The 26,831-nt window shown below is 35.8% G+C and overlaps 1 protein-coding gene across 1 annotated transcript in view; it reads right to left on the bottom strand.

Moving 5' to 3' along the window:
* Window positions 1–1,779: 1,779 nt before the first annotated feature.
* LOC149076174 (eukaryotic translation initiation factor 4 gamma 3-like) overlaps window positions 1,780–26,831 on the bottom strand; it is a 111,727-nt gene continuing 86,675 nt past the window's right edge. The window contains exons 14-24 of the mRNA XM_089242194.1: window positions 25,574–25,704; window positions 25,025–25,084; window positions 24,106–24,308; window positions 20,564–20,658; window positions 13,995–14,167; window positions 13,469–13,673; window positions 12,327–12,425; window positions 10,747–10,878; window positions 7,747–7,828; window positions 3,320–3,475; window positions 1,780–2,232 (exon numbers count right to left, since the gene is read on the bottom strand). Of these exons, the coding sequence (XP_089098320.1) occupies window positions 2,036–2,232; window positions 3,320–3,475; window positions 7,747–7,828; window positions 10,747–10,878; window positions 12,327–12,425; window positions 13,469–13,673; window positions 13,995–14,167; window positions 20,564–20,658; window positions 24,106–24,308; window positions 25,025–25,084; window positions 25,574–25,704 (1,533 nt within the window). The 3' untranslated portion in view covers window positions 1,780–2,035. The remainder of the gene's footprint in view (window positions 2,233–3,319; window positions 3,476–7,746; window positions 7,829–10,746; window positions 10,879–12,326; window positions 12,426–13,468; window positions 13,674–13,994; window positions 14,168–20,563; window positions 20,659–24,105; window positions 24,309–25,024; window positions 25,085–25,573; window positions 25,705–26,831) is intronic.

The following is a 26,831-nucleotide window of genomic DNA, read 5'->3' as shown; positions in this document are numbered from 1 at the left end:
CTGTAATTTTTTTTTTTTGTATTCTCTGATTTTTTCCTTACTCTTAAAATGACGATGAAAAGTTTGAGATTCTGAATGGCGCACCTTGAACCACATAGGTGTGATCGACGTAATTCGTATCAAATGATATACATTCCCGCTGCACTGCAGGTGAGCAATTTTAAAATGGGCATCAAATTATCAAACAAAAAACGACTTAAAATTTACGAATTAGCTTTTTGGTATTTTCCTAATTGACTATTTGAAATAGCTCACTCGTCATTCAAGCACTTTTGATGGATCCATTCAGCATGGATAGGCTTTTTATGAAATTAGATCACGGAGTTTTGTCGATTTCCGATGGACAATGGCAATTTTTTGTCGAACTGAGTTGCTTAAAAAATAAATCAAACGCTTGAAAGCGAATTAAGATCCGTGACGTACGTTTTAGCATAAAAATGGTGCCGTTTTCAATGATAGAGGTACTCGTTTTTTTTTAATCAAGTCCCAGACTAGATAGACTAGCTCCATATTTCTTTACATGTCTCTCAGCAGACAATGTTTGCATGGCAGTTCGAACCAGAAGTGAAGATCGAAAAAGCGGTATTCATAGTGTGTTATCTTCCATGTTAAGGAAATCACCAAGGATGACCGGGGTGAATACACTTATCTACTTTTACTGTTACCTGAATGTCCAGTTAAGTAAGGGGTCAGGATGTTACAAGTTCTCAGATGCATAAGTTAATCACTTGAATCACCTGTGGTGGGTGTTGTAATATATATTCTCTTAAATGGATATAGGAGACATCTTTCTTAATGTTAATGACTGTGTAATTGCATTTATAAATTAAATATTTTTATACATGAAACTTGCCTCCGTGCGTGTAATCATTGGGTTACTGTAATTATGTTTTTTGTCAGACACAACGCAATTTATAAAAACATGTTTATCGAATTCTTGATAATTAATAATTAGTTAAATACTTAGTTAATTAAGTAGAAGTCGCCCGATAGAGCACAGCGGGCTGACACATAGTTCTAGAAACTCATAAATATATTTTTTACACTGTCGTGACAAGTTCAATTTTTTTAGGGTATTTCGTTCCGAATATCTTGTAATTTACACTAAACTGTTATTTACATTTTTATTTTCAGTGAAAAAAGTTGTGTGAAAAATAAACACGAAAACAAAACGTAAAAAAATGAAGTTTTTGCTGAAATTTTAACAAATTTCTTTGTGTATACTTAACTTTTTTTAATTGCGCCTAAATGAGGAACAAAATAAGGCGCCTTATTGCATTTCGCTTCCCCACTGACGAAAACCTGTCTACGCCGCTGGGGTAAACAAGAAATCGCAATTCGAAATAGCTCAACATGCACCTCAATATGTCGCATGATTTTTTTTTCATTATATAATAAAAATATAACATTTTCAAATCACGCAAGTAGATGAATACAAACACGAATTAACAGTGATTCTCATACACATTATTTTCACTATTACATTTAAATAGCAGGGTAGAGATTTTCTTTTTTATTCCCTATCACACACATTTGTGTATATATATATATATTTTTTCCTTTTTATACACATGTTAGAACTTATTGAAATAACACACTTGAAATAACACTATTGAAATAACAAAACACGTGCCAAAAAATGGCAAAAAACGTGTAACCCGTTCAACGTAGACTACTAACAGTAATTAACCGAAAATATTCTTGTAATTGTGTTACGAGATTTAAGATCTTTTCTTCTTTTGAATTTGAGTCGTTAGTTTTCCAATTTTAAAAAAAAAATGGTATGCTTCAAAGGAGGAATAATAAAACTTATAATTGCACAAAATTTATTAAGTACACTAGGACTCTCAAAATATGGCAAATCCTGCTATCATCACTGCTTGGCAGGTAATAAAATTCAACCGAAGGAAAAAAAACATTCAATTTATGTATATAATATTTATATATTTTCACTTAGTGGCTGTTAATATTATGTCCTCATAATCAAAGTCGAACATAATAGCATCGAGTTTCAATCACTAATCGTTGCAGCAAATCACGAGGAAGGATCATCTTCGCTTGAGGTTTCTGGTTCGGCTTCTTTCAGACAAGTGAAAAAAGAGCTAACTGAAGCTACTGCGACACCTTTCCCTTCTTGCTCTGCCGGATCTTCACTCTTTTCCCATTTCTTATAAGACTCCTCTGTTATTACATCCTCATCGTACAAATGGTCAAATAATTGTTTGAGAAGACCTGTGAAAGTGATTAGAGCAGATTAATATTTAGCCAAAATATTCTAATTCAATAGAGAGAGAGGGAGCACATTTCAATTTATCCACTATATGAACGAAAAAATACAGATTCAATTAAAAGACAAACTTAAACCCACGTTGTGTGTTTGAAGAAAGTAAAAATTTATAATGAATCTCAGCAGACACATCAACCACCATTATAAAACATTTGGCGCTGACAGGCCGCAGGCCTAAGGCCCGGGACAATCACCATTATTGTTTTTTATGTATATTAAATTCACTACAGAGCCCCCCCCCCTCCCCCAGTGAAAACTCTGGCTCGAAGACCCGCAAGTATCCAACTGCTTCATGATATGGAGGGAAGGCAAGGCCCTTTCTACCAAAAGCCAATATTGTTTCCAAGAGGACTCCCTATTGTGGTCTCCCTCCTCTAGGAATTATAATTCCATCCTGAGAACACTGCTTTTTTTTGTTCATCCGGTCCTTCACTCAAATTTTGTGACTTTTTCGAGACTTCCGTGACTTCTTTCTCATTCCGGGACTTCATGACTTTTCCATGATGGTAGACACCCTGTAATATCATTGTAGAGGGTATCGTTATTCCGGATTTCCACTGTATTCGTATAATTTTGTGATACAGCTATGTGGTAAACATATTTGATTATAGCAAATTGCATAACATTTTGCATGACCAAATAAGTGGGTATTTTTCTTTGTTTCTTATTTTTCAGATGTTAATCAACAAATTTCATCATGAAACAAAATTTATATTGAAATGCTTACATTTTTGGCTTTGCAAATGTAGGTGAGATAACAAATGATTTTTGTTTAAATAGAATGACGCAACTTTGTTGTAAAGAGACTATTCTAGAATCACAAGAATTTAGTTGGAAAAAAAAACAGGTGGGGAAAAAATGATGCAGAAGCAATTACTGAACACATATTCATCAATTAAAATATATAAAACTAATGAGATTTTTATTTCAGTGATGCACATTGGCAATTGCTGTTTTTATCAACTTTGAGCTCTTCTAAAGAATAAAGTTGATAAATGAAAAATTATGTAACTGAAAAAATATCACACTTGCCTTTTGGCTGGTTCAGTTTGGTTGCAACCGATTGAGCGGCATACAGTGTCTGTAGCTGAAGGTCATCTCTTCCTTCAACATATCGACTGATCAGGGGGAAGCGTTGTTTCACTTTTATACCATCTACATCATATAAGTTATTGGATTCTCCTGTAACTATACCAAATAAAAAAATGGAGTAGGAATTTAAATACACCATAAAATAAAACTAAAAAAATTAAGTAGGCTGAGTAACTATATTTTCATACATAAATCAATGGATTGTATCTCATTTAAAGGGAAAAAAACAGAATTTTCGTCTGAATTGGTATGGCTGCATATTTTTTCCCTGAAATTTTTAAATATAAAAATTAATATTTCAAAAAATTTCTCAATGGTATACAGAAACAAAAGAAAAAAGTTTATTTTTTATTTTAAAAAAAGTCCTAAAATAAACACCATATCCTTCCATTCCTCAAGATTTTATAATCACCAAAGAAATTTGCAATGCGGATTATATGCAGGAAATTGCCATGCATTCATAAATTGTGGTGCCCTTACCTTATCAATAAGAAAAGTGAAAACATCCAACACAAAAATAAAATGAAAAACAAGTACAGATAAAACCTAATGTGGCATAGTGCTAAGAGGGAAGAAATGTAATTGTGCATTGACCCGACTGAAAGCAAACACACAAAATATAATAATGCACAAAATATGTTCATTAGTTTGAAAGTTTAAATTATGTATGAAAATTCAATAAAAATAATTTCATATGAAGCCTATATACCAACACCACTATTTTCTAGAAAAACATCAAAATTTTTAGCCTTGCTACTTGAGCTGTCTCTTATACATACTTGTGTGGCTATAGCAAATGATCACTGGTCGAGTAACAATCGAGATGTGCAATTTCAAGCTAGTATTACTTCTGATGAAGCTACTGCTCTAAATGCATGAGTGAAAAATAAAACCAAATTCTTAATTGCCATTGAGTTTTCTAAATCACGAATTCAGTTTTACTGTATTTTTTCTAGTAATTTAAAAAAATTCAGTTATAGCCTATTAATAAAATGTTGAGGGCTATAATAAATGATTTCATTTCAGAAAACAAGTCCAATTTGTTGCAACTGGTCCTTTGATTCATGGAAAACCGTGATCGCTACTTTTTTAATTGAAATCATAAAGAATGAAAAGAGGAAACACCAACATATAAAGGAAAAATTTGCAGATACATTAACAGGGATGGAAAATGAAAATTTGATTTTTGTAGCAAGAAAAATTATTTTCATAGCAGTATTAATCAGTTTTGTAGCACTAAAATTTTGACAGTAAATAAAATAAAGTTTTCATTGGCCTATACATATATGCGGTAGTGTACACGGGATTACTTTTTATTTCAAAAAACAGTGTTATCTCAGCTAAGAAGAAGAAGAAGAAGAGGGTGCCCCCCCAAGGCACAAAATACATAGCGATTTCCTCTAGAAGAAATAAATTTTTTTTTTAAATTTTTAATCATAAAAAAGTTTTGACAGACTTCTTGATATTTATACATATTTTTATATTCTCTACAATATCAACAAATGAGAGGCTAACATGTGGTGTATTTCAGATTTCAAAAATAATTTGAAAATGAGTGTTTTTAGCTCGTAGACTTAGTAATCACTAATTAAAAAAATCACTGAAGGAGATACTTGAAGCACTCATTGGAAAGGTAATTATTTTTCTTGTTTTTGCCGCTGATGCAGGTCTGAGTAGTGTTTTTGTTCTTTTCAGTTTCAAGGATTTTTGAACGTTTGATCTTGCTTCTTTTACCAGAATTTACCCATTTCATATTAAGAATGATAAGTGTTTCTTTTCGATCATTTACTCTCGAACATAATCTCAGTTTGATTCAACATACTTTGAGATGACTTCTTTTCCTTAGTCATTCTTAGAATATTTATTTGAAATTCTCAGAAATTTAATAGAGTGATTAAAAACTTCGACTTAAATTATTTTTAACTTCAACTATAGTAATTTAAACTGCAGAATATTAAATTATTTTTTATTTAAACTACAGAAATAAAACTATAGAATAATGATTCAATTATTAGAAATTTAAATAGAATGATCCTATTTTCACAAAAAATTCAATTCAAGTACATCTGTTTTCACTACCTATATTTTTAACTGATTAGTGATTGCTCCATTTTTTTATTTCCCAGCATCTTCAACAGATTTTCAGTCTCTCGTTTTATTTCCAAGTTTTCTCTTATTCATTTTCCATTATTCATCCTCTTGATATGCCATTTTCTTTTACGTCATTCACCAGCATATTTAGTATTCAATGGAAAATGGTTTCCAGATGAGCATTAATTAAAATTATTTTGTCTAGACTATGGTCGTGGTTGGTTTCAAAGGGACGAAAAGATAATTCATGTAAGTGTTGCGCTTGTTTTGTGTTGCCATCTATCTTCAAAATCAAAAATTTTTCTGCAAATTTCAAAACTATGACTGTATTGGATGGAATAATTTGCAGAAACCACTGTAATTTCAGATTCCTTTCATCTAGCTGGAAAACAACTTCTGGATAGTATACAATAAATGTGTAAGTTTATGAAGTAAGTGAATATAAAGCCCAGGATAAGAGTTTTAATGACTAAACTGCCTATGTTATGTCTCACCATATTCCTCATGGCATATATAAATCTGCGAGTTTCGCCCAGATAATTTTACTCATGTGGCTTACATGCCACACTGGCACCAAACTGATGTCTTGCACAGGTGAGAATTTTCTCTCAAGCCTTCCCTGTTCCTTCACATGATTGAACAGGGGCTATTATATTTTTTTCAAATAAAGAGACCCATGAAAAATTGTGACCCGGGTGTCAATAGAAAATATTGACCTGGGCAAACCACATTCCCAGATGTGGAAGCCCTTAGCTGTCGGTATAACTGCTCTATCTGAAAGCACTGCAGCCTGTATGGGATAACCATTAAAAAAAGGGAAAGGTCCCAAAAAAAACACGCCTCCGATTTGTTTGGAACCAATTAACATAGGTGCCAATTCCCAAAGTTGAAGAATCTGTAGTTTAATACAAGATTCATTGAGAGACTGGTTAGTGGAGATGAAGATTACAAGGAAGAAGATTCAGCAGTGGCCCCACGGGGACTCGAATCCCGGTCTCTCGCTTGCCGGACGAGTGTTCTACCATCTATGCTATGGAAGCAGATAGAATATTTCAACTTTGGAGCGTATATATATATATATATATGTTGAAAGGCACCGTACATGGACGGCGTCAACAATCAACTAATACCTCGTGAATGACAAAGGCCAACCAGATGGCCATATGCATATAGAAACGTCCTATTAGTTAAACGAGCTATTAGTTGATTGTTGACGCCGTCCATCTACGGTGCCTTTCAACATATATACAGTATATATACGCTCCAAGGTTAAAATTTTCTATCTGCTTCCATAGCTTAGATGGTAGAGCACTCGTCCGGCAAGCGAGATACCGGGGTTCGAGTCCCCGTGGGGGCAGTGATGAATTTTCTTCCTTGTAATCTTCATCTCCACAAATAACCAGTCTTTCGATGAATCTTGTATCGACAAGTGGAGAGGACGTTTCCATATGCAATCTGTAGTTTGTCACGTCACAAAATATTTCGCTGCTGAAGAAAATGCCATACAAATTAAACGGGAAATCGGAGATTGATCACATTTGGTGATCATATGACCTGGTTTCATGGAGCATTACCATTTTTCACAACAGTTTTGGCCGTTCCCACTTTTACTAAACAAAAATGTCCTGCATTTCAACGCTTCTTAAAATTTTATTCCTAACTGAAATTAATGGTTTAAATTATTTTGCCAACTTATAAACTACTATGTTATAATTCAACTATGAATATTTTTCTCGCTATAGAGTGAGAAAAATTAGTCATTTTAAACATTATATATATATATATATATATATATATATTAGAAATTCATAAGTTAGTATAAATTATTGGTCATTTAAATATTTGTCATTTCAAAGTTTTTTCCCGTAGAATTCATTTTAATCCATTGTGATTTTCAGTAATGCTTCAATTCCTACCAATAGCGATTCTTCTTCGAATTTAGCATTGATGAGCAACTTTGTATTTGGAGAAAATTATCAAACTTCTGTATTTGGAATTTGAATTTCTCGCAATTCTCTTAAGTCAACTTGATCAACCTAACATTGCAAGGACACACACACACAAAAGGATTTTCTCTCTCTGTTCAGTTTTTCATTTTATGCGAAGCCACAATTTGCAAAAATTTTTTAGGGGTTTTTTCCATAAATATACAAAACATTTAAAAAATCTGGTTTCCCCCATCAGAATATTTTAATAATGCTAAAAAATCTGAAGAATTTTAGGTAAATCAGAAGCATTAGCACCTATAAATTAAGTAAATAAAACTTTACACATACCACTTATTATGTGTTCAAACACACATGTAACCAAGGCACGGAAAAAAGTTGGCATGTACATGTTTTCCTCACCAATGTTGCTCTACAGATTAAAAAGGGAAAAAATATTAAAATTATCATTCATAAAAAAATGACATTCGTTAAAACACTGAGATATTATTAAACTCTCGCCATGTAATTTCAATCCCCGTAAATAAATTTTCAAGCAAACTTCAATTATTTGTGAACTAGCAGAAAATAAGAATCCCTCAAAAGTGTTAAAAAAAATTGAAATTCAGTAAACCCCAATTTAATGAAACCATGAATATTAAAGTATTTTGAGCAAGAACATCCATGCTCCAGCTAAAATTCAAACTTAGACCTACACAGTGAGAAGTTTGTGCGCTAATCTCAGAACTTCTTAACAGTACATGCACCTCATACACATTCCTTTAGGGCAAAGGTTCTTAAACTTTTTCCACCTGTGGCGCACCTTTCTACTATTCAATGCTTATCCATGAGCTCCACTGACTCCCCAGAGTTGTTTAACAAAGAAAATTTTAGAAAAAATTTTATTATGTTCACAGCTCCATGGTACCCCTAACAAAGGTTGGAGGCGCACCAGGGCGCACAGTTTGAAAACTCCTGCTCTAGGGGATTTCTAACAAACTGGTACATGCTGGAATGTGTGTTGAGAATCTAACGTGAAGTTTGTTTTTGTGTAATACTTGTGTATAGTTCTGCCATCAAATTTTCTAACTATGAGTAAAGTATAATGATTGAATAATTGTACCATTGTAGGCCTTGTTCTTTGTGGTGAGACTTTTTAAATGGGGTGATTGGCTCGCATTTATACCTGAAAATTGGGAACCACAGGAAACCACAAACTTGAGTCGACCACCACTGTGATGAAGGTGAGGGTTCGAATGCCGGTCTTCGCGATGAGAGTCCAATTCTTTTGTACATACAGAAAATGATATTTCTGACTATTTGTACAGTTCCAGGGCTTTTGATTGACACATACTTTCAAAGTAACATATTTGTGTCTTCATCATGTAGAAATATGATACACTGGTGAAATAAATTAAGAGAATTTGCATATTTTATCGAATTTCATGAAAAGAACTGAACTGAATGTAAAAGCACTGCTTCTAGACAAAAATGCAAATCTTGTACGTCAAATACGTAAGCTTACACGTGTGTGTAGGCGGAGCCAGTAGAGAAACAGGCTTTATAAGCGCGCGTAAGACGCATTTCATTCGCTAGCACACCTTGGCGAATTTCTTGGTGTTATTTTGCGGCAATCGGTTAATTTCAAATTGTAACAGTAAAAATGAGTAACCACCAACGTTTAGATGATGGAATGAGGTGGCGAATTGTGGGGAGGCTAGAAGCAGGCCAATCTCAAGTCCAGATTTGTAGAGAGTTCAATTTAACGCCCAGCGTCGTATGTAACTTATGGTAACTTATGGAGACAGTTCCAGGATACTGGATCCATCGAGAGAAAGCCTGGGCAAGGTCGTCCAAGAGCCACGACGGCCAGAGAAGATCGCCATTTGTCGATTATAGCGAGGCATAACAGGAGTGCTACAGCTTCTCAGCTCTCTCGTGACTTGTATGCAGCCACAGGAACCCGTGTATCAAGGGTGACTGTTTCCGAAAGACTTCATGAGAGAGGGTTGTTTGCAAGAAGAGCTGCTGTTTGCGTCCCGCTCACTTCTACGGACAGGAGAATCCGTTTATCATGGCGCAGAGATAATAGAGATTGATAGATCAATGGGCGACCGTTCTCTTCACTGATGAGTCCCGGTTCAGCCTAAGCACCGATTCTCGCCGTACGTTCATATGGAGAGAACCAGGGACCCACTCCCTACCCTCCAATGTCCGCGAAATCGACCATTATGGCGGAGGAGGTTTAATGGTCTGGGGGGCAGGCATCATGTTGGATGGCCGCACACCTCTCCATGTCTTTGAAAGAGGCACTGTGACTGGTGTGAGGTATAGGGATGAGGTCTTGGAGCCCTATGTTCGCCTTTTCAGGAGTGCAGTTGGCCCTGAGTTCATTTTAATGGACGATAACGCGAGGCCACATAGAGCTCTTCTGCTCGACGATTTTCTAGAGAGTGAGGATATTCGCCGGATGGATTGGCCAGCCAGATCTCCAGACCTCAACCCTATAGAGCATGTCTGGGACGCTCTGGGGAGGGCAATTGCAATTCACAACCCCCCTCCGGGAACCATCCAGGGAATGAAAACAGCGTTGCTGAACGAGTGGGACCAATTGCCACAGGAAATGATAAACTGCCTTATTTCACGTACGAAATCACGCTGCGAGACCTGTATATCTGTAAGAGGGGACCATACCCCCTATTAACCCATTTTTTTGTTTATTCTGCAACCACTGTTTCATACCTTCCGACTCCAACGAGTGTTACGCACGATCATGCATTGTATTACACAATTATTGAATGGTTATTTGTTTTGTATTGTATCAATGTATGCACATATCAAATTTCATTAAAATTGGTACAGTAGTTCTAGAGATAATCGACCAAGTCTGCAAATTCTCTTAATTTCTTACACCAATGTATATAACATTTTAAATCATGCATTTGTTTTAGCGGATAATTATGTTTAAGCTCTGTAATCTAGAGAGAATGAATTTTTATATTTCAAGCCTCTTCAAGCCTTTTTATAAGTGTAGCCTCAGGAGAGACAAGGCAACAACTTTCTAATTGGAAGTTAAAAGACTGGATGTCTCTGTATAATAAGTTAATTTCTTTATTTTAATAACTATACAACCTCCTGCAATATGAATAACATACATGAAGTCTACACGTCATTAGGATACTTTTATCTAATTGAAGCATGCCTTTAGGATCAACAGTTGCCAGTAATTTGCTGCAAGGGGCTATCACCCTATATAAATGATACAGCAAAACTTTTCACTTTCAAGGTAAAAAAGATTTAAACATATGCAGATCAGCATTAAATTACAAACGCTTCAGAAGTGATACTAACCTCAATCCAATCATACAGAGCTTCATTGGATTCATTTGAATTTAACATAAAATCTATCTGCTTCTTTACTTCAGGACTGGACAATTCATTCGGTGGCTGAGACTTCACTGGTGTTATGGTGAAATCCAATTTCTGTTAGAAAAGATTAAAGAAAACACAGAAACAGAGACATGACTGAAATGGTTTGCAATCATAAAGATTTCCCAAAAACACATTAATCAACATTCAAGAAAAATTAAACACAATCTTTTTTTTCTATCATTTTCATAAAACCTTTGTTTTCATGTCAAAAGAATAAAGGAAATTTTATTTTCAATAAGAGTACGTTATAAGAGCTCACAATCATGGGAAAAATTGTTATAACACTTCTCGCAATAAGCAAATTTAATTTTTTTGCCCCTGTCAAATTATAAATTTATTGTAAATTGAAAATCTCTTCTATATCTGCATTATATAATAGTTTTTTAGATCAAATTCTAATATTAACGAATGAATTCTGGTCTTGTAACAATTTATTCTTCAAGAAGTTTTTGCATAGAATTTCATAATCTCAAAAGGCATGAACAAATAAAATTCTCACTGCCAGTTTTATCTTCTTGAATAATTTATACATTTTAGCAGGATTTATTCAGCTGTTCTGAAATTACTTTAAACTGCAGGCACAAGTCAAACAAACCCTGGCAGTGACTATGGTCTCTCAGTCATTTGGTGAGACTCAACTGGAATAAAATTGTCACATATACCATGTGTATATTAGAAAAGCCAAAAAAATATGAGGGGGAGGGATGTGACTTTCTTTTCTTGAGTGTCTTTTATATTAGAAGTACCTCACACTCACAGTAATAAGAGCAAGACTGCTTTTCCCAGCCTTACAAAAAAGGAAATAGATATTTTCTGGATATTATTTCTAGGTGATCCTAGAGAGAAAAGTCACCTAGTCTAAACTGGGAATCGAACATAAGTTCTCTGGCAAACTGGGCAAGGAAAATAGGGTCATTTCTCCAGAGGTGTATATGGTAGCACATTTGCTCAGTTTGCATGGGGACTTTGGTTTGATTTCCAGTGGATACCAGGCAACTTTCTTTCTCGGTTCACCTTGGCATAATATCCAGAAAATATATATGTTTCCACAACCTCATAGTAATATTTATGAAAAGCATGTGCGAAGGTAAGTGATAGTTCAGTTCTTCCAGGAAAAGAATCACTGACTTTCTTTAAAGAATTTTGTTGATGTGATAACGTAAGTTTATTTTTAGCTCTCTATAACCGAATATTTTTTGCACCTTTAGCATAAGCTATCTGAGACTATCACTCACAAATCATTCGTTATAGTGAGATTCTCATCAGAAGTTGTGCTTATTATTCTGACTTCAACTGTATAATATGTAACTTATTAGGAAAATATTTAAAGGACATGAACTGTTTTCATCACACTGCATTTTTGTATCAATTATAAACTGGCAGCTTCATAAAAGTATTAAGCACAGCATCAATATCAATAACATGATGCAACTAGTCAAATTTTCTTTTAAAATGCTGACATAGGAAAACTTTGATACACCCAAAAACATTCTACTCACATTGGAAGCAATGAAACTGGAAACATCAGAATCATTTGGCAGAAAGTCTTTCCATTGCAAACCGGATTCTCGCCACATTTCACCAACTTTGATTGTGCCCTAGTGAAAATGCATTGAAATTAATTTACAATTTTCTTTTATAAACAAAATTCTGATTTATTAGGTTGTTCGGAAAGTAATTTCGTTTTTTCCAACAGAGGACTTGATTGCATTTTTTTACAGCCAACTTCACACTCAAGCCCCATAATCATTATATATTTTAACAGCTGATATAGCAAGGCTTACTTGTGAAAAAGTTCGATTGATTCTATGCAGTAATTTTTGGTTGGTGCCCTTTCAAATATAAAAAGTGAAAAGTAGCATTTTCGGCATATTTCACTTTTTTTACTATAGAAAAGGTAAAAATGCTATTCAAGCAAGAAAAAAATTATCCGATGTGTATGGAGAAGATGTATTGACAGAACTCCAGTGCCAAAACTGGTTTGCAAAATTCAGATCCGGCAATTTTGATGTTCAAGATGCACCACGTTCTGGAAGGCCAGTTAAAGCTGATGACACAATAAAGGCATTAATTAATGCAAACCAGACAACACAACGATCAATTCTGAAGTGTACCGTCATCAGCTGGACAAATTGAACAATTTACTTAAACATAAAAGGCCAGAATTGATCAATAGAAAAGGTGTAGTGTTCCACCAAGATAATGTGAGACCTCATACAAGTTTGTTAACTTGCCAAAAGCTTTTACAGCTTGGATGGGATAATACTGTCACACCCACCATATTCTGGCACCTTCTGATTATTATTTGTTCTGGTCTCAACAAAATTTTTTAGATGGTAAAACCTTTACTTCAAATGAGGTCAAAAATCATCTGGATCAGTTTTTTGCCAGCAAACAAAAATTTTATGAGGGTGGAATCATGCTACTACAAGAAGGTAGAAAAAGGTATCGGACCAGAATGGACAATATATAATTCAATAAAATATTTATTCACTATAAGAAAATAGTCTTTCATTTTCATAAAAAAAATGAAATTACTTTCCAAACAACCTAATAGGTTAAGCTTACAGGTAAGAGAATAAACAAACTAAGCATTTATAATATTAAACAATCTAGGAGTTTTAGACAAGTATGTACTTACACGCTTTGAAACAGCACAGTGCAACATAGCACTGACAAGTCTTCCAGCAGACATAGACGGAATACATGACTGGAGAAGATCTTTCAGGCAATTCAGATTGATGGCACTACCTTCGGTCATGGGCTCCATTATTTCACCCAGATACTCCCATATTTTAGGAATGTCCAAAGCATATTCATCCACCAATTCTAATACTACATGAAACCTAAAAGGAATAAACATGATATTTTTAAATTTACTATAATGCGAGCAAAGTAGTATTCCAGTAAATATGAACTACCATTCAATTTCAAGCACTGTTGCAATTAAAATTGATTAATCCAATCTTCATCTTCATTGTTATGATCTTCTTCCAATTTAAATCTTCATTGAAAAAAAGTTGATATAAATTTAAGCAAAAAACATTTTAACACATAACTGACAAAAACCGAAGTAATGAAAAGTCAATTATTAAATTTTTCAACATTCCAGAGCATTTGATATGCACACAATACTCATATCGTACAACCAGTAAATGGAAACTCACCCTTTGTTACACTGATCCATAGTAATTACTTTGGATGTAAGTAAATCGTTTAGTAACTTGCCAAACATACATCTGGCTTGACTAGATCGCTCAAGGACTTGGTTTATAGCTTCTGTTATAACCACTGACATAGTGCTTGGAGAAGCCAGCTCGGTAATGCATCTAATTGCTTGCTGTTGGAGAAAAAAAAAAATCTGAAATATTACAAACATACATACAAGTGTTCAATTGGATATTGTACTAAAAGGGTCGCACATGCAGTTTAGACCCCTTCAGAAAGTCGCCAACTGTGGCACCTCGGAAACGTTTGTTTATTTTCGCTGTGCTTGCCTGCTTCTACTGGATTATACTGTCTTCTCTTGCAATGTACATTGAACTGTAGTATTCATTTTTTTAAAAATTAATATTCATAGTTTAGGCGTCATAATAAAATTGGGGAATGGGTGGAATTCCCTCGATGAATACTCTCGAATACTCTCTCTCCTTCATAAAGGGTTTTTCCCAAGCATTTATACAAATACAAATACAACGCCACAACAGGCAAAATGCCCAACGAGGTGGCTGATAAAAAGATGCCCATAAAAATATGGTTGTCATATGTTTCAAAAATACAGCAACCCAATTAAAAATGCAATTAACACAAATTACAAACAATATATACACATGATAAAATATTATACAATGCCCATAAAGAATACTTATGGTTGTCTTATTCTAAGAATGGATAGCTTCTCGATGTACCCCAACATGTTTATCGTATTTCTTTTTAAACGTGTCAATTGCGTTACAATTTACTACCTCCGGGGGTAAGCTATTCCATTTATTAACAACCCTATTGGAGAAAAATTCCCTGCGACACCATAACCTTGCATTGTCCCTCACCAATCGATACTGGTGTCCCCTTGTAAAAGCAGTCGATTGGCGGTGTACTAAAAGTTCATGGTCCATCCTATCCATCCCATTGAAAATTTTGAACACTTCGATCATATCTCCTCGACACCTGCGTTCATCCAATGTAAACATATTCAAAAAATGAAGTCTTTCTTCATAACTCAAGCCCTGTGTGCCAATAAGGACACGCGTAGCTCTTCTCTGCACCCCTTCAACCAAGTCTATGTCCCTCTGTAGGTATGGTCTCCAAAACCTTACAGCATACTCCAGTCCAGGACGAACTAAGCCTCGAAAAAGCGGAAGAATGACTTTAGGAGAACGCGAAGAGACATTTTTGAAAATGAGACCAAGCATTCTATTCGATTTTTTGACAACCGCTGAACAATGTTCAGAAAACTTAAGTCGCTCGTCAATGAGAATTCCCAAATCGGCGACTCTAGTTGCATCCGGGATAGTGACACCATTCAACTCGTAAGAGAACCGTGGGTTGTTCGAACCAAAATGAGCGACCATGCACTTATCTACGCTAAACGTCATGCTCCATTCAATTGCCCATGCTGCAATCTTGTTTAAGTTGGTCTGGAGCAACTCCCTATCGCTTTCATTCCCGATTACCCCCATTAGCTTCACGTCATCTGCGAATTTGCTAGTAATTCCATCGATACCCTGATCGAGTTTATCGATAAAAAGTGAAAAAAGTATGGGGCCAAGGACACTTCCCTGAGGAACTCCAGGAACTCCATAAATTCTGTAACTATATTTTTTGCTGATGGACCTCAGCAAAAAGCTTCGAAGGCCACATGTGGCCAGTGGGCAATGTGTTGAAAACTCCTTGGCTAAAGCCTCCGAAGAACTCATGAAAGAAAAAATGAACGAGTAGACAGCATAAGTGAGCGTAAACATTCCAGAAGTGACTGTTGGGGCCCAGGAACCATTGTCGCCCGACGATTTTTTTGCCCATTTCGGGCACCTGCCTAGCTCTAACGAAGTTTAAAGTAGCCTACGGTTCAATTCCGGTCCTGTTTGGTATATGTGCAAAATTTGGCGGCGATCGGCTTCCAGCACAACTCGCTAGGTAGTAAATTGCCCATGGCGATAGACCTGAGTTGTGTGCTCGGTTTAAAAAAGTCTAAGTGTCAAGGTTTTAAAAAGTCTTGAGCACGCACAAGTATTTGTCTGAACATTAGAAAGGATCGTCTGAATATTAGAAAGGCTCGTCTGAATATTAGGAAGGATATGTCTCAATATTAAAAAGGCTTTACTCTCTACCAACCACACCATAGAAGTTTTCACAGTACACAAAGAAGATTAATTCGTTTTATACGGAGTATGCAAACGGTACTTCAAAGATTTCAGGAGCAGCTGATACAGATTACCGATCAAAACCAGCTACAGCAGCATGTTACAAGACTGATGGAAGTAATAAACATTAACCGTGCAAGACTATTTTAGATTGTAAAAACAACCCACTCACACCCTAAGGGTATCAAATGGTGGACGGAGGAGCTCAAACGACAAAAAAGTACGGGCAAGTACTCAAACAAGTACGGGCCATCGGGAGAAAACTAAACCGTTTGAAGAGGACTGGACAGGATATCCGGGACACTATGGCCTCCTTTCGAAGGGCTCGAGCACTTTTCAAACGACCAGTAACGCAAACAAAATCAAGCTCCTGGAATAGGCTCTGCACGCAAGCTACTACGGCATATGCATGCACAGTAAGGCAGTACTTCGGCCCAGGTGAAAGCAGATGCAACTTCCAGTGCAGTCCAGCTCCATGCCAAAAGATATATCAGAGCAACATCTAGTAAGCCCTTTTCCAGAAGTGTGTACATCCATACCAATCCAAAACGACCATCTGGACAGCCCTCTTGCATAACCACTATTTGAGGAACATGAGATCTTACGAATAATACAGGGTAGTTCAGAAAAGATGGGAAAAGCTTTAAGAGGTTCACAAACAGTTATAGGCAAAAAAAAAATAATTTTACTCTCAGTTCTTATGGAATGCACTTTAAAGATTTCAGTCGCTGATTTAAATACTTTGTCCCATTACGCTGACCTCCAATTTGGGAAAGGTGCTCGAAAAACTTCTTATACAAAGATTCTCCTACTATGTTGAGCGGGACGGCCTCCTTCATCCTCTTCAATTTGATTTTCGTATGGGTCGCTCAATGCTCTTCATCATCTAATGGAACAGATTGAGAATAGGAGGAAGGAACATTTACTCACAGCCGTTATCTCCGTCGACATTAAGAGAGCTTTCAATTGTGTGCATCATGAAATTTACGAAAATTATGAAATTGCCATTTCTAGTAATTTTCACGAATTTGAATGACCAATTAGCAGCAGGATCGTTGTGATTCTAAATGAAAAACTTTCAAATTTATGAAAATTATAAAAATTGGAATTTTTAGTAATTTTCATGAATTTTTAAATGCCTAATTAGTTAATTATGATCCTAATTAGCATCAGGATCATTGTAATTGATAAATGACAAGATTTCAAATTTTTATGAAAATTAGAAAAAATTCGCATTTTTACTAATTTTTATGAAAGTTACTAAATGTCAGAAGCCCGAAATGTATACGTTTTCAAGCGTATTTCGGGCTTTTACCAACTCGACTTGGTATAAAACCTAGGTTTTACACCACTCTTCGGGCTTTTACCGTAACATAGACTGTTATCTCTAGAAGTGAATCCTTCGTAACGTATCCCAAAGGTATATGGTACAAGGCTATTGATCTATGCCTTTGATCTGAGTGCTGATCTCTGCCAAGGTGATTATTTCAATTTGATCGGACATGGTAATCTACGACTAGAAACAAAGTTTAAAGCTCCTCTTGCCCAGCCAGTTTCAGTCATTGCCTATCTAGAGTTCGAAAACGTCATAGAGATAAACCAGGCGCGAAACATCCTTTACGATTTCAGCAGCTAAAGATGTATTCGTCTCAAATAAAAACAATTTTAGAGCGGGAAGCGCCGTAGTTTTCATAGGTCTGTTTCCATGTGACAAGCTACCTGCTCATATAAAATCCTATCCAGCGTCTTTAGTTGTGAACACGGATAAGCATACGGAACCTGGTTCTCACTGGATGGCTGTCAAAATTCCTGACAAGGACACCTTGGAATTTTTCGATTCTTATGAACAGAAACCAGAGACTTACGGAAAAGAAATTGAATCATTTACAAGAAGATATAAAAACACATTTTTACTCTAAAGTATAAGTGCATTTCATGCCTTCTGGGGTTATTGTAAATAAATAAATTTTATGGAACTCGACTCCTTTACAGTCACCTACATCCAATGTTTGTGGACAATACGCTGTGTTCTTCGTTATACAGAGAAGTAGAAATGTAACTTTAGAAAATATTGTTGAGAAACTAAACAGAAAAGAGAATGATTTTGGTGTTTATCAATATGTAAAGAAAAATTTTGCTGTGCGATTAATATTCAAGAAATAAAGCGTTTAGTCTAAAAAATTGTCTTGTTGGTTATTTAAAAAACAATACGCAAATGAAACACGACCAATTGAAAATAAGAAAACATTTATTAAATGAGATAAATAATGAATATATGGTTGGTAAAAAAGGTTATATACAATGAATATGGTCGGAACAAGGCTAATAAGGGTTATACATGAGCAGATATGGTGTATGGACAAATCGTCATTCAGCATCCTTAATCAAATCCGAAATACGAATCGATTTGATAGCAAGTTTGCCACATTTTGAAACACAGCATCCTATTTCGTTTCTTCTTATTTTGGCGTACAATCTTTCTGATTGGCTCACAAATACCGCGTAGTGATTGGATGTGGGGCACAGAAATCGTCAATTCTGAACCCGATCATTTCTTTTCCTCACAACGATGGTACTGGCACGAGCAGGAAATTTTTTCCCCCTGAATATTCTGAGGGAAAATGGACTGCTTACTGATGTCACAAGCTGAGTGCGGAAGCCTTCTATCTCTAGGAGGTTCTGGTTGAAGAGACCTGAGCTTTGTTGTTTCGGTCCATGCTGAATCAAGTCGTTAAATTAATAAGGTGAAAAAGCAGTTAAGACGCCAAGCAGTGCCGAGTCTACTGTAACCCCGCGAAGGAGAAAGGGAAATTAAAAAACTTTTTTTTCACCGCTCACCTGTTTTTTTCCCATCCACCACCGCTCAGCAATAATCCATAATAGAAATAATCCTGGGGGCACATACACGTGAAATAATCTTTAGGGCACATACAAGTGAAATAATCCAAAATGCACGTTATAAATTTAAAAAAAAAATCCCCACATGGAATTGAATGAGTGGTAAACTCATATTACCGAATTTAAAAAAGAAGTCAGGAAAATACGAAATTAAAATCACCAGTAAAATAAATTCCACGGGGTTTGATATTACTAGGCCTCGGCCCAACAGAAGCTTTATTTAAACACCGTCAAGAATTTAGAAAAATCAGTGCTGAAATGCGACTGTGAGCAGAATATCCTGCAACAACGCACGATGGAAGTGAAATGACACGTAGTTCAACAATGCGTTAGTGAAGAAAATGTTTCGTACAATCGCTAACATAGGTGCATGAGAATATGCAAATAAGATGTAAGAGGGAACGTAGTAAAATTCCGACAGCTATAACCACAGATGTGATTTTGCTTTTATTATGACGCCTCAACTCCGAATATTAATTTTTTTTTAAATGAATACCACAATAGAATGTACATTGCAAATATATATTTTCGAGTATATATGTAATATGTACGCAAAAAAACAAAACTTTTCCGAATACTTTATCAGTGACTACACCTGTAGGCTGAACTTCGTTCGGCGCGGACTGAAAATATCAACTCTGTTTTCACCACAACCGGAAACGGCAATATTATTTCACTAAGCAGGATTGAAGCCCTAGCAGACAGAGAAAGGAGTATAATCCAGTTGAAGCACGCAACCACAGCGAAAATAAACAAACGTTTCCGAGGTGCCACAGTTGACGACTTTCTGAAGGGGTCTAAACTGCATGCCACCCACAAAGATTTTGGGACACAAAATAATTTTCTTTATGCAGAAATTCAAGTTTGGGCAGATGAAATTGCACGCAGTGGTGGTGTGTAAACGCATTTAAACTTTTGCTTGAAAACAAAAACAAACAAAAAAAATATTTTGCAAATTTGATGCATGCACATCAAATTGCACACGCATTATATGTAACCCTCAAAAATGAGCAAAAATTGGGTTAATAAGGAATATTTTATGAATTGTTAAACATATGCTACATTGTTCTGCATTTCTCGACTTTCACGAGTCCTGTGTCCCCTTAATGTATCCAATGCACAGCAGCATTACTAATGAATCTGGAAAATATCTCCCAGAGTTCTAAATACAGCAGTTCAGATTTCAGGGGTCAGAGCTTGCTTTCTTTCTTTTTTTTGTAATCTAATTGTTTTTCTAAGTAGCTATTTTTTAAAAATGGTTGACTGGCCATAGGTTTTGGGGGGGGGGAAGTCGAAATATTGAATAAACCAAAATAGACACTTTGCTGTAACATTTATGAAAAATAATTACAAACTAAGTGATTAATAAATTACATAAAAACAGGACAGCATGTGTGCAAAACATGAAATTAGGATCCTGCTGTACAATTTAAGACTGCACGAATGACAATATCTCATAAAAATTAATCATTACTTACTTCAAAATCACTATTGTGAATGAATTCATCTATGATAGGTTTGATCTTTTTCTCAATATCATCCCTAGATAATGTTTCACCTTTCAGAACTGTTGCTGCAAGGTATAGAAAAATAAAAGCATGAAAGTAAAGAAATATATACCACTAGATATATTACCCTAGCTGTATTAGTAGTATATATTATAGCTATATATATACTAGCTATAATACCCTGCGCTGCCCGGGTTTTCTTCAATGAGGCTTTTTGGATCACGTGATATCTCCCTCTTTCTTTGAGGGACATACAAACTGTGTCCAAATTAACCAATATGGCAAATTCCCGCGCGACTCATGAAATAAACAAATCTAGATTTAAAGAAACGTAGAAGTAAACATTTTTTTCCTTTTTTAAAGGGCGATAGGTAGTTAGTTCGATTTCCCCCCCCCTCCCTTTTTGAACTTCAAGTTATCCATCTCTGCCTGTTTAAGCTTCCAAAAATGATTAGTTAAAGCTGTGGAATTTCTTCGATGCACTTTACGGGCCCATAATTAATTTAAAAACAACCTATAAACTATATGAATTTATGCAGTTGAATATTGAAACATTAATTTTCATGCATCATTGTATTGTGTATATGCTTGAGAAGATATAAATGGAAAGTTAAAATCAATGTTATTGCATGAATATCCAACTCAAAAGTAGGTCCGTCTATTCACTTCGTATTTAATTTTCTGGGCTTCGTATCTCTAAGCGAACTCAATATTTCAAAAATTGAGAATTCAATACACTTTTTTAAAATTATTGATGTAGTGGAAAGCCCCACTAAATTTCCGCATTTCTACAGTAAAATCGGCAATTTTAACACTGATTTCTATGAGGATCACCCTTTTCCTGACCCTCAAAGCGATGCTGATAATGATTATGACGTCTATTCAAAAAGCCTCATTACTGAGAGTATTGAAAATGTGGCAAACCATTATAAAGGCATAAACTATTATACATAACTGGCAGCATTAAAGAAGTAGCAAACCATTGTAAAGACAATGAAACTCATCGCTAGGGAACCACGGTAACCAAAGTAAACGTTCGGAAAGTGATTGTTGAGGCCCGAAAACCATTGTTGCCCGACAGTTTTTTGCCCATTTGGGGCACTTGCCCTACCCTGACAAAATTTTAAAGTAGCCTATCGTTCAAGTCGGGTCCCATTTGGTATATATGCAAAATTTGGCGACGATCGATCTAAAATTGTAGATTCGTATAGAGAACATACACACACACACAGAAAATCAATTTTATATATATAGATAGATTTTAAAATATCAGAATTTTAATATCAAAATAATTTCTTGATATTAAATTCAAGGGAAGAAACACCTTCTAACGACCCCACATTCAATAGCGCAGGATGTCCTTGATTTAGTCTTAATTTAAAAAAAAAGAAAACTATAACTTTTGTTGCTTAACCGTCATTGTTTAACAGTCTGGGTTAATTAGATGGGGATTAGTTGTGGGAAGGCTTACTGCCATAGCTCTACCGTCATCTCTTGTTGCTGTTTCATTTAAAAAAAAAATGTCACCAGATTCTGAGGAGAGTGTCAAACCACCTCTGAACAGGAAGATATTTATCAAATCAAACGAGACTTGAAAGTGTGCCTTTTTAATTATAAATCAAATAAGATTTTAAGCTAGTCACCAAGTGATAATTAGTAATGTTATCAATTATCACTTGGATTCAACAACAATTCATTGTTTATTAGCAGCAAACAGTGAATTGCAATTTCATTTTCGCTGGCCACCATGCATTCGAAACAAATTTTTGACACTATTAAATTAATTCATCTCTTTTCATAAAACCATAAGCCACATATTTCAAAATAGATCCATCAAGAATACTCTAAAAGCCTAATCGAAGTTTGAAAATTGAAGAATATTTATTATACATTTAATGTGTTCAATAAATACTAATATTGCAATCCTTCTTGGCAGAGTATTGAGGGTAGAATTCGGAAAAAAAGACACTAAAGTTTTATGTTCTCAATATTCAGAACAGAAATACTGACAAGACAAAAAATAAGTCTTTACAGTTAAGTCTTTATACACTATCTACCAATAAGTATTTGGACACCTATGCAAATGACGATATCTGCGGTCCTGAGATACGTCACGCCCTCCGCCGGTATATATCGTGTAGGAAACAACATCGGCATTAGTCGCATGCAAGATGCCGCGCAGTTCGGAGCTCTCTGATTTCGAGAAAGGTATAATTATCGGGTATCACAAAAATGACCGATCCTTAAGGGACATATCTAGCGAGCTGAAGTACCCAAAATCGACAGTGGCCTATGTGATTAAGAAGTGGAAGCTGAGCTGTGATTGTCGGAATTTGCCTCGAGTCGGCAGACCAACGAAACTGGGAGATAGAGACCGACGGGTGCTGTCCAGAGAAATTCGGAAGAACCGCACCCAACCGATGGCCCTCATCCGCGAGGAGTTTCAACAGGCATCCGGGAGTATTGTTTCAAATGAATACCATCCGTAAGGAAGCACATCTGATTGGTTTTCATGGTCGTGCTGCTGCCCATATGCCTTTGATCACAAAGTCCAACCGCGTTGCTCGGTTAATGTGGTGCAAAGCACATCGAAATCGGACCGTAGATCAGTGGAAACGGGTTCTTTGGAGCGACGAATCAAGGTTCACCCTCTACCGTTCGGATGGCAGGGTCTGGGTCTGGCGTCTGCCTGGAGAACGTCTCCTGCCAGAATGCATTGTGCCAACAGTCAAATTCGGCGGAGGTGGAATTATGGTCTGGGGGTGTTTCTCCTGGTATGGACTGGAACCCTTGGTCCCCATTCATGGTAAGCTCAACGCCGATGCCTACTGCACTATTTTGGATGACAATATGCTTCCTACGTTGTGTCAGTTTTACGGGGTGGACCCCTGTTACTTCCAGGACGACAATGCCAGCTGTCATACTGCGAGGTTAACCAAGGCTTAATATGGTGCCAATGGGGTTCATCGAATGGACTGGCCTGCCCAGAGCCCAGACCTGAACCCTATCGAGAACCTCTGGGACGAGTTGGATCGCCGAATTAAGGGGTGCCCTACCCGTCCAAAATCGGTGAAGGAACTGACATGTCTTCTCCAAGCCGAGTGGAAGAAAATACCACTAGCCGTCACACAAGGACTTGTGGAAAGTATGCCCCGGAGGGTTCACGCTGTAATTGCCTCTCGTGGAGGCTCTACCAACTATTGATTTTGAATAAAGTTAGTTTTTCTTTTCTATCACAGGTGTCCAAATACTTATTGGTAGATAGTGTACAAGGATTTTCAAGGGACCTGAGAAAATTGCTATAAGGGATTGATTGTTGTAGAATGAATCCAACATAACTCACATTATTACTTTAGGATATCTATCTCACAGACCAAACAGTAATGTTATTTACACCATAATCTTCACAGGTGATATCATTACATGGAAGTATTAAGGTTATCTCAGTAGAATTTTACTTTTTGTTGAGTTTTAAATTCTTGCAATTAAAACAAAAAAGTTTCAACAATTACCCGAGATATCTTTGCCATTAATATTCTGTACGTCAGGAACTTTTTGTTCGAGGGATTTTAGTTCTTGCTGAGCTACACGACTTAACTTATTAACAGTCTCTAGGAGGTTCTCCCTTTCTTTAGAAACTGAGGGTGTCTTTCTTATCGGAGGCGGTTCGTGATTGCTACGGCCTCTACTGGACTCTCTACTTGATGCTGCGGACCTAGAACAGATAAAAAGAATTTGGATCAATGCCTAGTTGAAACACAACCCCCTACTTGACTGCTACAGTTGAACACAAAATTTGTCTTCGCTCCACTAATCTAAATTCTGTTCATTTGTTGCCAACATTGTGGATCAAGCAAATGTAACTTGAAGTCTGTGAATTACTCTCACCATTTTTTAAAGGTACCACAGCATTCATGCCGCACATGCAGTTCAAAGTGAATCGTCTTTTCAACACCAAACTTGGCTGATTAGATTTTAGCAACAAGTCGGCACTAGATTTTTAGAAATAACAAGGAAAAATATTTTCACAATAAATGCCCTAATGATTACAATACCCCCCCCCCCCGCAGCTAAACAGTTGCATTATGACACTCATAATGACAAACAATATAGCAATTCAATCTCTTATCTTTTTTGTTTTTTGAAAAACATTTCCAAGGAAGTAACAACGTCTGCAATAGTTATATATCCAAAAGGGGAGGGGGATCAGCCTCTTATTTCATATAAAGAAAAGTCCATTGCATTTCTTTGAAAATCTAAGTATCAATATCCAGGATTTATCTTGATAAATGCAATGTATCCCCTTTACGTGACATATATCATAACTGAAGACTAATATTTATATGGGTGATTATCATTATGCAGGATGTTTGCCGTATTAGACACGTTCATTAAATCTTTTATTAATAAAAATACCATTTCAAATCTTACCTTTGAGAGCTTCTTCTTGCTTCATAAGAAGGATATGATAGTGCCTCTAATGCAGAAAATCTAGATGGAAAAAGAAATGGTTTCAATAAAAAGAACTTAAATCTGACTTCTGAATAATAACATTCACATTTATGATACATTCCAAAATCTGAAATCGAAAAGTAAATCAACATTCAAGAAACCTTGCTGCCGAGAATAAATATTACTACCAGATATACAGAAAACTGGATGTTGTGAAGATATTTAGTATTTGAGATGTTAATTTTTTTTTTTTATAAGGAAGGAAAAAACTCATCTCTGCCTCTACCGGGAGTCGAACCCGGGTCCCTCGATTGCCGGACGAGTGCTCTAACCACTAAGCTACAGAGGAGATAGAGATTTTCCTTCGCTAGAGCGTATATATTTCCTTTATTTTTTCCTTCGTTAAAAAAAAAAAAAAAAAAAAAAAAAAATTAACATCTCAAATACTAAATATCTTCACAACATCCAGTCTTCTGCATATCTTGTATTAACAAGTGGAGAGCGACATTCATGTCAAATATTACTAACCTGTTCACATGAGCAGTTGATGGTTTGTTTTCTGTAGGAGGTAAAACTTTACCTCCTCCACTGCCTCGGCCCCAATTTGAAAATCCTCTCCCAGAACGAAAACCCAATTGAATATTATCTACTTCGGATGGCTACAAAATGCACAAAACAAAAATAAAATTATAAAATCCAATGTTGCATTAGAAAAGAAACTAGAAAACATTTAATAGAGCTCAATGGTCAGTGTTACTAGAGCAAATAATCACCAAATGAAAAAAAATTCAAATAGTTTGTGTAGAAAATTTTAATGTATGAATAAAATAAGCTAGCTCCTACAATGCTAGCAATGTCTTTTCCTACATATGGTTTGACTACCCCCAGTCAGAGAACTACATACCAAATTTGATTTGAAAATAGATTTCTCAATTAATTTGTGATCGAAGGTGAAACAGATTAACTAGATACTTATGCAAGACCGAATCCTAAAGTGGATAGGATACAACTACTTAAAATATCAACACAACCCCCCCCCCCCATACATTAAACAATAATAAAAACAATGTTCAGAGCTCTCTATAAATAATTTGTCGATATTTTTCAAAGTTTGTGAAAGCTGGTCAGAACGCTGGTTAAAAAGGATTTTAAAAAATCATCAGGTTCCGACAGCAATATGGTAAATATAAATCAATTAAAAATGTATTATAGTAGTAGTCTTGGCGTAGCTTTACCGAGATTTGCGCACATTTCCACCGCTAGATGGCGCCACCGGAAATGTTCCAGATTATTTTTTTTTTTTTTTCGCGCGTTTTTGACCGACTTCCTTTTTTAGCCGGATTTCGCACCATACTATTTGTCGTCCGTCGGATTTATTTTCAAAATGGCAGTTGGTCTTATTTATTTGGAAAAAAACTATTTCACTGCCCTATCGGGATTCGATACCCATGACAGTTGATGAGGTCTTTCGTTCTCCAGGCTAGTGTGCTAACCACTGAACCAAATAGACTTGCTAAACAAACACCTTATAAAATAAGTATATAAAAATAATAGTACGTATATTAAATAAGCATATTAAAAAAACGCCATACCTAATTTTGATGTGCCTATGATCGACGATCGTCCACGGAGTTATTGGTGAAAAGGGCGAATATTGTGAACCATATCTACTGTTTTTCAATTATCTTCCACAAACCTTTTTTTAAATAAATTTTAAAAAATTTTCTCAGAATGGTCGATCACGTGACCCACGTTGATGACGATACCAGATGGCAGCACTACCGAT

The sequence above is a fragment of the Pholcus phalangioides genome, unplaced genomic scaffold, assembly GCF_987345545.1.
Source record: "Pholcus phalangioides strain wild (caught in Gottingen) unplaced genomic scaffold, Ppha-v1.0 ptg000015l_1, whole genome shotgun sequence".
Taxonomy (NCBI): domain Eukaryota; kingdom Metazoa; phylum Arthropoda; class Arachnida; order Araneae; family Pholcidae; genus Pholcus; species Pholcus phalangioides.
This window is presented reverse-complemented; position numbering and strand designations above follow the sequence as displayed.